The 15,373-nt window shown below is 34.2% G+C and overlaps 2 protein-coding genes across 5 annotated transcripts; one reads left to right on the top strand and one right to left on the bottom strand.

Annotated features, from left to right (window-relative positions):
• Positions 1-4,037: 4,037 nt before the first annotated feature.
• Positions 4,038-8,050, bottom strand: LOC141530372 (uncharacterized). The gene is made up of 4 exons (XM_074247431.1): positions 7,873-8,050; positions 7,244-7,597; positions 4,492-4,740; positions 4,038-4,378 (listed from the first exon to the last, which is right to left on the bottom strand). The coding sequence occupies exons 1-4, from the start codon at positions 8,048-8,050 to the stop codon at positions 4,038-4,040; spliced, it is 1,122 nt and encodes a 373-aa protein (XP_074103532.1).
• Positions 8,051-11,466: 3,416 nt separating this feature from the next.
• Positions 11,467-15,066, top strand: LOC141531370 (uncharacterized). Of its 4 annotated transcripts, none has more exons than XM_074249161.1 (3): positions 11,626-11,765; positions 11,833-13,244; positions 13,331-15,061. In XM_074249161.1, exons 2-3 carry the CDS (start codon positions 11,880-11,882, stop codon positions 14,837-14,839), a joined length of 2,874 nt encoding a protein of 957 aa, XP_074105262.1. In that variant the 5' UTR covers positions 11,626-11,765; positions 11,833-11,879; the 3' UTR covers positions 14,840-15,061. The 4 variants fall into 4 exon arrangements, with proteins under 4 accessions (XP_074105261.1, XP_074105262.1, XP_074105264.1 ...); XM_074249163.1 differs by having other exon boundaries at positions 11,627-11,765; positions 11,866-13,244; XM_074249162.1 differs by having other exon boundaries at positions 11,627-11,765; positions 11,843-13,244.
• Positions 15,067-15,373: the final 307 nt, after the last annotated feature.

Genomic DNA, 15,373 nt, shown 5'->3' with positions numbered 1-15,373 from the left:
GGATGCCCATCACAGCGCATCACCGAAAGCTTATACTCAATCGCTCCTCGTGCTAGCACCGTATGTTCCATCACCAAAATTTTTACAGCTTTGATTTTAAATTTAATCTTGTTTACTTGAATTATTAATTCATCAGTATACTATATTTATTTCAGATAAGTCGATTTTGATAAAATAAGAAATTTTATTGCTTTTAGATCTTTAACTTAATTTATTTTAATTAGATAATAATTAGATCTTTAGCTTAATTCATTAAGCCTAATGAAAATGAAGTTAGCCGACATTTCAAAATTTTTAGAAATTTTTTTTTTTTAAGAAATTTCCATTAAATAATTAAAAAAAAAAATGTCATGTAAAAAACTTGAAAAATTATAAACGCAATTTTTTATAAATATCTTTTTAGTTGTAATTTAATTAATAAAAAAAACCAAAAAATTTTAGACGTTTGCTAACTTCAGTTTCATTAAGCCTAAGATTATTTTCTGAGTTTTCAATTATAAATTTTTTTGAAAATTTTGCACTGGAATTATACAATACGAAAATTTCATTGATTCTGAGTAATTTTAGAAAATTATACTGATATAGTATCTTGTAAAAAATAATGTTAGTACTCAGATAAAATAAATTTGTGCCTTTTCACGATTTTTTATATTTTTTATTGATATTTTAGTGAAGTTAATTTTTTATGTTATTCTTAAAAAAATTCAATAGATTATTTTTCGGTAAGTTTATTCTGTCACATTTTCAATTAAATTTTAATAATTGATCCTTTCATGGCAATTTTATTTTTCAAATTTATTTCAAAAGAATCCAAACTAGTTTAAAAATACCAAAAGCTCATAGCTAGCTGTTTATATTACTATCGCGTATCAAAATCAATAAAAATTCACATGGAACATTCAAACATTTTATACATCTGTATAAAATAAAGTTTATTAATAATGATTTTAATACATATATCTAATCGTTTAATATACTATCCAGTACAACTCTTCCGTAGTATTTTCCGCCCCTTAATCTAATCCGAGTATAATCTAAAATTCATGACACACATAAATGCCAAGCGATGATATATCTGGCGGGGAAAGTGAAGGCCCGGGTTGGCCTCGGCCACCTACCCATCCCCATTTCTGTTCTATCTGACTTGACTTCCACCAACTTACCACCACGGGCTCGGTGTGTACTTCGCGCCATGTCCCGGCGAATCTTTCCATATATACGTATGGAAAGAAATACAGATATAGATAATATACGTACTCACGATTGCAAAGATAAAATTTAACTTAAACTGAAATCGAGCAAGCGCAGTTTACTATTATTATTTAATAGAACGTGAGTTACTCTAAATCACAACATATTTCTCAAACTGGTGTAATACTATTCACCGGTATGAACATGGAAATCGAATTTATTTAGACCGTCTATTTTATTTCATCGCTTTTCATATATAACTATATCATACGAACACACATTACATGTCAAATTTTAAGTACATACACTCAGAGAAAAAAACAGTAGCTGCAACTACAAAAAAATAGTAATTTACGAGGACAAATATTTTTCTTGAGTTACGATAACAAAGTAGTTTTAGTTAATGTAACAATTAAATTTAATTTCAGTTACTATTGTGTAGTTAATTCAACTATTTTGTCGTTAATACAACTGATAGTTGTAATAACTATTTTAATTAGTTACAACAACAACTAAATGAAAATAGTTGTTCCTTTTTAGATGTTACAACTATTGGAATTTCTCTCAGTGCAACTAAATAATAATTACATAAAAATACAAAGGCTTTTTGCTCGTTTTAATTTAATTTTTTGTGTTTATGACTAACGCATTAATATTTAATAATATGTATGTATATGCGATTTCTATATATTCTATTCACCCAATGCAATTAATAACCGTTACCACGGACAAGTGGCGAGAACCCCCGTCGAGCAAAACTCACCCCATCGCAACAAAACTAGACTGGTGTATTACAATAGTACTGTACAAGTAATTGATAGTCGTGGATGGTTTTCGCGGGGTATCATTTTGTCGTTACCACCCCTAAATTATAATCTATTATTATACAAGATAGATCTGTGTTTCAACACTGAATTCATCAAGATAAACTATTTAATCATAATTTAAATCCACCTTCTTAATCTTATATCTACTGTGGTAGATTTTAATGCTGGAAAAAAAGTAACCAGTTAACGTGGATGATAAATTAAAAAATAAGGAACGAAATAAAAATAATTATGATGGAATTTTTAGTTCCTCAACTGGTGAATTTAAAATCCCTGAGGAGAAATCGCCAAACGACAGCCAATTTGTGCCGCGCTGAAAAAACTTCTTAAAACTCGGATTAAAATAAGTATAAAGCGAAAAGAATTCTTTAGCTCTTCCTACTTCTCCAGTAGCAGGACTATCACCACCACTGGCAATCTACCTACCTCCTTTCTTTCGTTCTCTTTATTCAAAATTATCCCGAGCGCGAAAAACGGGGAAGTTTTATATTATTCAAGTCTCTCGGGTAAAAAAAGGCGTCTCACAAATCTCCGCGCGATTGCCGATTTTTTTTTACCCTGTCTTTTTAATCGTCCTAAAAACAATTAAGCTATAAATTATAATAAATCTTGACATAATATAGTGAAAATTATATAAAAAAAAAATAAAATAAAATAAAATAAATACAAACCAAAAATTTGTTTGTAAATAAATAATATATCAAAATTTCAATTAGCTGGTGAATAAATTGAGCTTTGAAATTTACTCGTGGGTTTCTGGCCGTCGGCAATTGTCAATCGCATTAAGCTCATTGACTACAACCTAAATACACTTAACCCATCCGTATAAAGTCATTATACACTTAAAAGTACCTGGTGCAGAGTTGCTGTATAAACATACGGTATCTAGTTTAGTGTACAGTGGGTTCGGTGTATAACATAGTGTGTAGTAGTCGAGATATAACGGCGCCCAAGAGACTGGGAGGCTGGTAACGCGATTACACTCTGCTTCTATCCTATCCTATCCAGTGGTATCGGTGTTGCCGGAGCAGAGCCTCTGAACAAAAGCCCAGTTGCTTTTGCAGCTTGATTTATCCGCGTGGTGTTGCGTTATTGCATTAGCGCCCTCGATGCTCTTGCGCGTCGTCTCTATCTTCTGCTCATCCCTCATACTGAACTAAAACTCCGAGCTACTGGATCTGCTGAGCTTACTCGAAAAGTCCAGTTATAAGTGATGTATTTTGATTTCTCTCAAGAATACAACCTATTTCATCTTAACGCGTATAAATATTTTATATATTAACCAATATACTCGTATGGATGAATGATGAGTACGTTTACAACCATAAATTAGAATAATATAAATTAAGAAGTAGAAAATTGAACAATTGATACACTAATTCATTACTCCAACGATATTTCAAATTTTTATTTGTCTGATGAAGATTTAATGAAAAAGTTAAAATGTTTTTAAATCAAAATAAATTAGTATTTCAATTTTATTGCTCTCCTTTATCAAGAAAAGCGAGTTGGTAAGATTATAAATAAAAAATTTCGAATACTTTTTAATTCTTCTAAGAACTTAAATTTTTAAGCATAAAATACTTTTGAAAAGTTTTAAATCATTAAAAAATATAAAATTTTTGAAAATAAATTTGTGATGATGTAAAAGTAATTTTATTTCAATACTTTTCATTACTTTTCAATTTTTATGAAGAATTAAGAAAATAAATATTATCAAATATTCAATTTTTTAAAATCTTTTTTAATCGCTTCTCTTAATCAGAGACTCAATTTTTCTTCTACTTAATTGATATTTAATATAGAAAATGCGAGCACAGTCGAGAAATTATAATTATAATTAATTAATCAATGATAAAACGCATCAGTTATAATCCTAGAAAAATCCCACTCCGAACTCCTGCCTATAATTTTATACAATAATATATGTAAATCATCACAGTACCGCTGTCTAATAATATTAATCGTTATAATAGGTAATAATATTGAACAAAATAAATTTTTAAAAGTAATTAAGTCTTACGCAGGCCTATCAAGTCCCAGGGCTTCTTGATGTCGTCTTGCTTTTAGCCTGAGATCGGCGATGCTGCTGTTTTTGGAGCGCGCAGCGGCCGCTGCGAAAGAAGCTGCTAAGCTCAGCGGATGTACTTGAGGATGTGAAGGCGGTAAACAAAAAAGACCACCAGCTGCTGCATAGTGAAGTACCGCTGGATCAAACGCGGATGAAGCTGAAGTATTTGCACTGACATTCGTTGACGATTGTACTGATGGAGGATGGAGTCGCAGTGCTGGTAAATAAGGCGCTACTCTGCATGGTTCTAAGGAAGTTGGCGGACTTCTTGGTGCTAAGACCATTCCACCTAGTTACAGAAGTAAGAATTGGAAAATAATTAATTAATAATTAATCAGGTGTTATGTCATAATTCATAATTATTAATCATTATGGTGATATAAATTTGTGGATCGAAATTACCTTTGTGTAATTGACTCTCGTGCTTGCGACACTTGGCACGACGATTTTGAAACCAAACTTGAACACGTGCTTCACTCAAGCCCAATCTCTGGCTCAATTCTTCTCGCATAAATGCATCAGGATAATGTGTCTCGTCGAAGAGTCGTTCCAACTCAGCTAACTGCTCTAAAGTAAAGTTTGTCCTCGATCTTCTCTGTTTACCATTCCCACCTCCACTGCCAGTGCTTCCACTGCTACGACAGTTGGAACCTTGATGACGGGTATTAAAAATTCATATGAATTACCAAATAATACCTTCCAGTCTATTAAACTTTTTAAATTCTCTTCACAGATCATTTATTACGTCTCGACAATCCCCGTAAATTATTAAAACTTTTGTTACCAATTCAAACTATTTCGTTTTATCTGAATATTTAAGTTACTGAAACATTAAATTAAATCTCGCTATTTTAATTACATTAGGCGACATTAGTAAGTTTTTTTTTTTTTTTTTTAATTTTTACTTGTGATTATAAATGATGGGTTTGTTTTAACATACAATTAAATTTTGAATTTCTATGAAAATTTTAGCCTTAAATTGTTTATAAAATTATCAAATATTTTATTTGAGTGTTTGAATTAACAAATATTTATTATTTGGTAATGAAATATAATTAATGTCACTGTCAAGTGGTATTCAATAATTACTCTTCAAACTACCACGAGTAATATTGCCTGGAGTTAAAGTACCACTTGAGCAATTACCAAAAGAGTTAATTAATGGACGTTTAATGTAAAGTTAGTGAAGGTAAAGTAAAGTAGGCATACTTTAATACTTGTAAATCCATGCCAAGAGATATATAAGCATACGAAAAGCTAAAGTAAGATACCAACACTCTGGGATTAAGTATATATATATATATATATATATATATATATATATATATATATATATATATATATATACATATATATATATACATTAAAGAGCTCCCTTACTTGACGATGGGCTCGTGATTTATATAATTTAGCAAAGTGCTAAGGTGCGAGTATTTTATACATATATACAAGGTCGTTAGTCACCCCTTCGGGGATTTCACCTTAATCACCCTATGAAAACCATATCCTAGATAGTTAGATACACACTTATAAAAGAGTGAAGAGAGAAAGCAAAAGGAGCTGGAAAACGAGAACCAGTAGAAAATTCAACAGAGCTTTAGAACGTGTATTGCATAATGTACCGTTTTAATCAATTAACTGCCGAGAGTTAACTTGATAAAAATGAAATAAACTTATACGGTGGTTTAGTTTCAGTTTAAGTGACTAAACTAAACGTCTACTTTAAAAGCAATATTACCAATAAATATTATGTATTATCGTTAATAAATTCTGGCTTGTCTGAATCGGCAACAACAACACATTGGCAGTTAAGTTAAACGGTAACTTTAGTTGTATTAGAGAATGAGAAGGAAATACTCAAACTCTGTATAAAAGAGTATTCACCCCTATAACCCGAAGAGCAATCACACTCGGACACGAGGGGTCACTAATTCGATTACCCTACGCACCCTACGGTATTTTTCTTCTCTTACGAAGGTTTACCAGCCCCAGCACCCAGTACCAGCTAGTAAGACCTTATAACCGTAAGACCGTATACCAATTGCATATGCCGCCTCATCGTTGGTCTCATGAATAATCAAAGTCAAGCCACGAGATTTCAATTGAATACCAATGACTTTATTTTTTATTTTAGATTTTTAATTCAATTACTGATACTACACCAGTATTTTTCGGTCTTTAGATTTTAGTCCCGTCCACGAGCAGAATAAACGCCAAAGTGATGGAGATCCGGGTGTAAAAGCGAATCCAAGTGTCGAGACATAAAACACATAAGCTGTCAGAAAGAAAAAAGACTTTGATAAATAAAAGTGCGAGTAAGATAAAGAGATAGAGAGAGAAAGAGAGCGAGTGAAAAAAGAAAGAATAAAAGCTAGGACTGGTCAGTCGAGGACTGATGTACTGCGGCACTTGGTTTTCTTACACAGCCAGGAAAAATGATATTTATTGTTTTACTTTTGTGTAACAGTTTTGCCTGGGAAAGGGGCTGGTTATGTTATACTATGTTTATATATACCTACGTATACAGTGATACGTCCCAGAGCCAGATTGCTTTTTGATTTGCGCTTAATCGGGAAAAGTTATAGACCTGTGTGTCAAGTGACGTTTAATGTTTTAGGGGCGTGCAAACCGTTGTGTCGTAGTGTGTAAATATTAAATAATAAATCTGTGCTGCATGCTAACTTTAAACTTCTATTTCTTCCCCTATATCATCAGTCACCACTCATATCATCCTATAAAAAAAAATGAAAAACGTATTGTCATATATTGTCAATAAAAATAATGTAAATAAAAATTTATTAGTTACTAGGTACATATGTCGCCAATCATGTCATAAACCATTCAAATATTTTACACTAGGGATGACTTGACTGTTTTAAAGATCATCATGATATCTAATCTTTGTCAGAGGCTATTAAGCTTTGGATCAACTCACAGCAGACGAATCACTTCTGAAGGTTATTGGCCAATCTAATGAATTATAAAGAAGCATCGAACCCTCTTATCGTGATGGCTGACCTTCAACTATCAAGTGATGCGAGTCTGTATCGAGTTGAGCCGTCGGATACAGACAGACACTCTTGTGTATTTATCTACTCTCTACTTATTCTATTTATTGTACAGTAGTCGTTGGATCGCCAGTGATAACACTCACCTTTTGTGTTGTCCTCGATGAGGATTTTCCGAGAAGATTTATCACTCCTTGAATCGAATGGCTGAGGCGAGGATACCTTGGTCTCTTGAACGTTGATTGGACTACTTGGTGATGTATCTCGTGAGACCGGCGGCGGCGATGGACTGCAGCCTAGCAATTTTCTCACCGACAATTTGAGCTCTGGAGTCTTCAAGGGAGGCAATGATACCTCGGTATTTTGTTTCGTCGACTCCTTGGTGACTTTGGTGGTGACTGACAGGTCTTCAGGCTGCAGTCGCGACTCTGGTGAGGATGAGTGATGTCGTTCCTCGGCGGGTGAATCGTCTGGCGACTGATCCGGAGCTGGTTTACCATCTGGAGATTATCAAGCAAGTAGTTCAACAGTGTCAGTGTGTTTGCACAATTAGTCAAGACGTCGGATCGAGAGTTTATTTTTAAATCATTTTTTAATTATCTAGAAAATTATTTTAAGTCTTTTTTTTTTTTTTGTGGTGAATTTTTGTTAAACACTTTAGTGAATTTTAATTTTATAAATTAAGCACCGTCACCTGCACAGAATTCCTCTCGACCCGATTGGTCCATCGTAAGAGTAACTTGAAAAATTTATTAAAAAAATAAAAAAATCATACTGGAATCAGTAGAAGACGCATTGTCAATGGAACCAATAAGATGAGCAACACTAAGTGTAATGGTACCAGAAGTGGGACTACAAATAAGATTGGCGGTACGTGTATTATTCCTGATGGACTCCCGATTCGCGTTCGCGTGGTCAAAGCTCTTGGAGACGAACTGGGTTAGCTGCTCCATCCTCGGGGACTCACTTGCCAACGGGGGCGAACATTGCCCGACCAGCGGATCCGGCCTGGCCGGTTGGAGAGTAAAGCTTCACGACGCCACGCGCCCCCTCAGGCCGCCATTCGCACGCCCGCCAATCCCACGATCGGAGGCGTGGAAATTCCGCCCTGTTTTCATCCCCTAATACGCCCTGATGACTGAGAACTCCGTGAATCCTCATTAGCATTTCCACCCATTTCCACGTTCTTGGTGCCAACTACCAGCACACTCCAGTTCCTCCTCCACAAGTTTACGCGGATTCTCGCGTGCGCGGATCCCCCCGTTAAAGCTATCTCTAGCCCCACGAGGAGTCTAAAGGCTCGGCTAACACGACTAAATCTACGATGTATCATCGAGTACTGTACTCATGTCATTTGTTTCTTTATATTTTCATTTTTATTCTATTTTTTTTATCACTTCTCTTCTTCTCCTCTAGTCTTCTTCTATTTTTTATTTTTCTCCTGCATCCGATGGATCAGAACCTGTTAATAAAAATAAATCTATCATCAATAAAATTACTCCAGATTGATTTTGAAACAATAATTTGAATTATACGTACCCAAAATGAAAATAAAATATGGAAAACATAAACTACCACCAGGTTGGTGGGTTTAGTGCTATCAGAGGGTAAAAAAATGAAAGAGTGCGACCCTGGTACGTCATAGTCATAGTGGTGATGTTTGCCGACACCAAACTCGGGAATATTTAAATGCGATTGCATTCGGGAATGTAATTGCCCGAGCAAATATTCCACATGACAGCCCACGGTGGGCCTCGTTGGCTAGTCATTCCATCAGCGTACCACCAGCACCATCACCAGCTGCAAAAGAGAGACTTTTGTACATACGTTCAAATTTAGTGGCAGTAAAGTGACTGAGTGAGACGGAGGATGAAGCAAATTTGTCAGTCTAGTGTGTGTTATTACTACAAACCAAAGCTAGCTAGCTAGCTAGCTGCCTACCGGGTGAAGAGACAAGTGTAGAGTTTGGATAAAGCACAGCGAGAAGCGGATAGTAGACAGGCGATAGGCGATAGGCGACAGTAGGTGCCCATTGCCCACAAGAAAGACACTGAGTTATTCCATTTGATGGACAAGGACATAGACAGGGACAAGGGAAAGGAGAGATGAAGAGGTTGTGTGTGACAACCGAGTAGCAGCGGCCCGAGCCAGGCCAATCAGGACGCAATGCGATTACCTTAACGAGAAATCCGATTACTTATTCATTCCCCTAACTCGAAATCAGTTTAACTAATCGTTTAATTCGGTCGCTTCGTAACTGGGCGAGTGAGACCGAGACAAGACGAGGATGCTGGACGTGGGAAATTGGAGAGAGTGAAAATTGTTACCCGCCAACCCCGTCTAACCCCGGAATGCCAGATCGGCAAGCTCACCGGTGTATCCCACCACCACCACCACCACCACATTAACAATTTAACAATACACTGAGACTACACGACAACTATATCGGTTGGATAGACGCCACACTCTGTATTGCTGGTGCTGGTGTTAGTGATGGTGCTGCTATTGCTGCTACTGCTGCTGCTGCTGCTGCTATTGCTGCTACTGCTGCTGCTGCTGCTGCTGCTGCTGCTGCTGCTGCTGCTGTTACTCCTGTTGAGTAAACGTATATATGAATAAGAGAAACGTGTCTTGTGTGTAAGAAGATAAGGATAGAAATACAGACCGAGGCCTCGTTCAATTCAATTACGTAATGAATTGTCGTGCCTTGAGTAAACACCCTTCCTCACCGCGACTCGTTTAGGGCAAACTACACGGGGGATGAGACTCTGAAAAAGACTTAAGCTCTGCTTGGATAGGCAACATCCGCCACCCGAAAAGTAGGGATGGTGACCCAAGCTGAATCAATCTACACCACCCGTATGTTTCTTCGTCTTCGTTTTCTTCTCAGTTCAATTTTTATTCTTCTTCGTCGCATTTTCAAACTATTTACTGGTAGTATAACCGTGTCGCTGTCGCTTCACTGGACTCATGTCCACACTCTTTATCGGATACGGCATTACCATTTTTTATTTTTCTGTAAACCAACAAAATAAAATTAGAAAACTTTTACAAAATATCATTCCAAAGCTGCTGAGTTGTCAAATTATATATTTGATTTAAATGACACAAAAAGTAGCAGATAACTAAAAATTTTTTTCTTTAAATAAATAAATAAATTGAATATGAAAAGTATTTGATTTTTTTGTTGTCATTTAAAATTTTAATAATTTTTTACTATACAAATGAAGAAAAATAATCGGTACTTGAATTACCGAAATTAAAAAATCAAATAATTAGCAATTTGTTGATTGAATTAATTAATTATAATTAAAGAATTAAATAGACACACAAAATCAATATTTATAATGTTTAATTATACAGTTTACATTTAATTATTTAATTATTTCAGGTGAAACATTTGGGGAAATTAATGAAAAGCAGTAATCGATCGTGTCGGTTAGGTGATGAAAGTTTATTTAAATTAGTGTGATTTTGATCACCAGGTGGCACTAGCTCCTAGAACTAGATGGAGAAGAGGATGCATGACAAGCTGTAAAAAAAGTGAAATTGTATAATTACATTACTAATTACGATGGCAAATTTGTTATGTTCTACTATAGAATCCAGATGACTATGAATTTTACGATAATTGATTATTAAAGTCCATCCTAATTATGATTATAATAATGTATTATTAGAAGCAGCGTTAATTATACAATAATTTCATCAAGTATCATTGATAAATGTAATTAATTATTAACTGACGCTGATTATATTTATTTAGCGTTATATATCTAAGTTGATGTTTTATCATTTATTCAATTGAAACATACACCCATTCAAAGTTTTTAAAACGTGTCTTTTTATGAGTTTCGAATTCAATTCTTTTGTAGTAGTATTTCAAAGTATTTTATTAATACTAATTTATTTCATATATAAAAGTAAAATAAATGTACTGCTTATATATGATAGTGAAATTAACAGACATCTGTCAATTTTTTATAATAAATAAAGTAAAATTAAAAAATTCCACATCTAAAAATTAAAAAAAAAAAATTACAAGTGCAAATTTTAAATAAATATTTTTTTTATCTTGTAATTTTTATTAATTTTCGCACGTGAAATTATTTAATTAAATTTTTTTTTAATAATTTAATTGCTACAAAATTCCAAAAAAAATTTTAATACCTGTCAACTTCAGGATTATTTATATTAGATAATATGTTTATAAATGAGAAAAGTAAACCAGGTGGGTGACAGGTAAATTTAAACTTACCGCGTAATTTACAAACAGCGCCATCTGGTGAAAATTGGCAAAACAAGCTGGTGGTGCCAATTGTAATTTGAAAAAGAAAAAAAAATAGAGTTGTCGTTTTATTGCGAATTCGACTAAAAAGTGAAGGAGGTTAAGTATTTATAAGTACATAATTATTACTACAGACTTATATATTATTTTATATACATAATAATATTAAATAACAATATACGTAAATTTAACCGAATTAGCCTACAAGGCAATGAGACGATCAAATGTCTCGTGACGCTCGTGAAGATGTTGTTTTCACGTCAATAAAATCAAATTTAATATCGGGGATAAATCAATATCACAGAGAAATTATAAATGTTGAAAAAATATTCCAATTTCCAGCTGTGAGTGCTGATATTGACAAGGATTTAACGTATCAGGTAACGACTAATTTACATCAGTTAACTAATAATTATTATTATTGTTATAATAATAAACCAAAGAAAGACTTTAATAGAATAAAACCGTCTGTCGATGAAGGAGCCATTAATTTGATGGAATGGAGTTCGTTTGACCAAGCAAGTTCTGGTCCAACTTTATTACACGAATTGTTAACCCAAGACAAGCACGATGACAGCGACCAACAAACACCAGTGCAAGATGATACTGGGATGGAGACAGTCGATGACATTGAGAAGTGGTTAGAAACATGTACTAATAATTCTCCTGCTATTTCAATTAAAGAAATGGATCCGATAAAGTCTCAGCAGCTCGAGGTCGTCGATACGTACCTAGGCGATGAGATGCCTCATGCGTTCATGGAAAAAGATCCCCTTTCAATAGACATTGATTTGACGGATAAAAAACTGAGTCACAGTCTTGGATACGATCCGATTCTAGAAGAGCTGCAGAGTGAAAAATTCCTCGAGGTTTGTGAAAAAGATGGTTTTACAATGCCGGAGTTTCAGCTCGACCAGTTGGAGCCTTTGACACTTGATCCCAATGACATGATGGTAGCCGGTGAAATGTTGCCATCAACCAGCATCAACAATCCATCAACGATTCTGGCTATCAATGGGCATCAGGATATTTACTCTAGTGATATTAAAAAAGTCAGTTGTATAGACACTGATGATATTTGCGAAAATACGTCCCAAGTTTATGATTTGCATGATAAATTTAATGAAGACGATGGAGCTAATGTTGAAAATATCGTTCATATTATCAACGAGAGTGATTTGAATGACTATGAAGAGGAACGTGACAATGATGATGGTAATATAGATATCGGTGAAGAAAATAAAATATTGGAGGATATTGAAGCGGTTAATGCGGTAATGATTGACACAGTTGATACGTCGTTGTCAAATGCCGATGATAATATATTCAAGGAGTGTAAAGCTATAAGTTTATTGTCCGAGAGTCATAAAGTACCTGATAAAGTGGAGGCTGGTGATGTAACTGAACAGCTTGTTGGTCAGGAAGTACAAGAACAGGACCAGGAAAAAAGCAAAGAAGAAATCATGGCTGTAGTGGCAATTTCGACAGACAAGCGCTCAAATATGACTCAGATTGTTATCAATACTGGAAAAGGCGAACAGATATACAGAGGTAAAACCTCTGAGTTAATGGAAGCTACTGGTTATTTTTCAAAAAGTCCTAAAATCAAAACTAATTTGAGTAATAATACAGTAGAAATTAATCATACTGAGGTTAATGGATCGTTGAGTAATCAAGAAGCTATTATATCAAAGGCACTTGAAGAATTGGGGTTCAGCGAAGAAAATTTAATGTCTGTGACAATGCCTGATAATGGTAAAATGTGGATTTGTCCAAGGGAGGATTGTCGCAGAGAATTTAATCGCTTGTATGCATTGAAAGGTCATATTTTAGCTCACTATGGCGTTCGTCCCTTCAAGGTAATTTATTTTACTATCAATAATAATTAATTAAAAAAAAAAATTTAGTAACTAACTTATATGTGTGTATTATTTTTATTTTTCAGTGTGATCAGGAAGGATGTACATGGGCATTTCATTCGGAATTTAAATTGAAACGACACAAAGAAACCCATTTGAAGCGTAAAGATTACGTGTGTCAAGTTGAAGGCTGTAATAAACGTTTCACTACTGTTTATAATTTATGGACACATGAGAAGTTACACACAAGGCCCAATCGGATTGCGTGTCAAGTGCCTGAATGTGAGGAAAAATTTCAAACTAAACGAGCGCTAGAGTTACACATGAAAACACACGATCAGAGTCACGCGCCATATGTATGTATGCATGAAGGCTGTGGTAAGCGTTATTACAGCAGCAATGCGCTGACATCTCATCAGCGGTGCCATAGTTACAAGGAAGCTGATATCAAATGTTCGTGGCTGGGCTGTGGGAAGATATTTGACAAGCCTTGTCGGCTTAAAGCACACTTGCGATCTCACACTGGGTCCAAACCGTATCTATGCACATTTGCTGGGTGCTCCTGGGCATTTACGTCGTCGAGTAAGCTTAAGAGACACGAAAAAAAGCATACTAATGACAGGAAGTTTATTTGCGATGTTACAGGATGCAACAAAGCCTTCATGCGCTCGGAACATTTAAAGGAGCACAAGCTGACACACTCCGAGGGTCGATACTTTCAGTGTTATATTTGTGAAGCGAGCTTCTCTGCCAAAAGCAGTTTGTATGTACACATTAAAAAACATCAAAATAAAATAGCTCCTGAGTATGCACCTGAGAGTATTCAGCCTTTGGATACCAAGTTGATATTCACCAATGGTGATAACAATTTCTGCCATGGCTTACCAATGGACTTGGAGTCAGAGATGGTAGATAATGACGTACTACAAGAGTCATTTATTCCTGAAAAGTATGTCAACTCTTCGAGTGATAGCGTTATGATTGACAATAAGACAGTAGTAAGTGAAATAATTACGGCAAAACCTAAATTTACATGCCCAATTAACAATTGTACGCGGACTTATATGAAAAAAGTATCATTAAAGTCACATATTGTTAAATTCCACGGTTATTCTATTGAAGATAATGAATTAAGTCAGTCCTCAGAGACAGATTATGTATTGTGTGCTAATAATACTAGTGTAAGTAATAAGGTAGAGACGACAAGGCGTATCAACGTCAACGTAGATGGAGTTATTGATATTGTTGACACAGTAGCAGAGATAACGTGTTTTCCGGAACCTAAGCCGCCACCAACGAATGAAAAATTATTAAAAAATATTAGTAATCGTGGTACAGAAGCTAATAATCATGGATCCGCAAGAACTGGACTGACTTGCGCGGATATTTTGAAAATGAAACGTGATAAAGATGAATCGTTTGATGACTCAGTGATTGGGGCATCTGATGTCGTACTCGGTACTGCAGATTTAGCTGAAAGTTTATTACTGCCAGATGAATTATCTTCGATGTATTTTCATGATGACATGGGTAGTGAATGTCAAATTTTGTTACTTGACTCTACTACTGCTGATTCAGAGACAACTGCATATTAATTCAAATGATCTTTAATTATTATCATTATAATTATTATTTTTACTTTTTTAACTATAAAATTAAACTACCACGTTGTATAGATAATAATCAATACAATTGCTACTGAAATGATTGAAACAAATTATTTTAAATCAAGTATTTATAAGTACTTTTACATTTTGATACTCTAAAACGTCGCAATTAAAAAATTTTAGTGACAAATACTAATTATGAATTATTGGTGTCATTTATTATAAATATTGTTATAAAAAATAATGATTATAAATAAGTTTTAATCCAAAGAATATATATATTTTGTAATTAAAAAAAATTTTTAAATCCAATAATTGCGATGTTTATTTTGTAAATTATATTATATAAATAAATGTTTCAATCTCTTCAATGTTTATACATAAAAATAATATTAATTATCTTTGTAAAACGGCCTGTGATCAAAAAAACTATTGATAATGCATCCATTAACCCACATATGTTAATAATCATCTCATTATTTTAAGAAGGTATGTTTTATTAACAAATAAAAAACAAAATGT

Source organism: Cotesia typhae, unplaced genomic scaffold (genome assembly GCF_013202065.1).
Source record: "Cotesia typhae breed Kobodo isofemale line unplaced genomic scaffold, CoteBio_Ctyphae contig_5, whole genome shotgun sequence".
NCBI lineage: Eukaryota > Metazoa > Arthropoda > Insecta > Hymenoptera > Braconidae > Cotesia > Cotesia typhae.
This window is presented reverse-complemented; position numbering and strand designations above follow the sequence as displayed.

Bases quoted from the DNA above. Each gene is read 5' to 3' on its own strand.
- LOC141530372 (XM_074247431.1), bottom strand. From the start codon at position 8,050: ATGGAGCAGCTAACCCAGTTCGTCTCCAAGAGCTTTGACCACGCGAAC. The intron at 7,598-7,872 runs GTATGATTTTTT...GATAATCTCCAG, and splicing joins TGCGTCTTCTACTGATTCCA to ATGGTAAACCAGCTCCGGAT. The intron at 4,379-4,491 runs GTAATTTCGATC...TTCTGTAACTAG, and splicing joins CGAGAGTCAATTACACAAAG to GTGGAATGGTCTTAGCACCA.
- LOC141531370 (XM_074249160.1), top strand. From the start codon at position 11,610: ATGTCTCGTGACGCTCGTGAAGATGTTGTTTTCACGTCAATAAAATCA. The intron at 13,245-13,330 runs GTAATTTATTTT...TTTATTTTTCAG, and splicing joins ATGGCGTTCGTCCCTTCAAG to TGTGATCAGGAAGGATGTAC.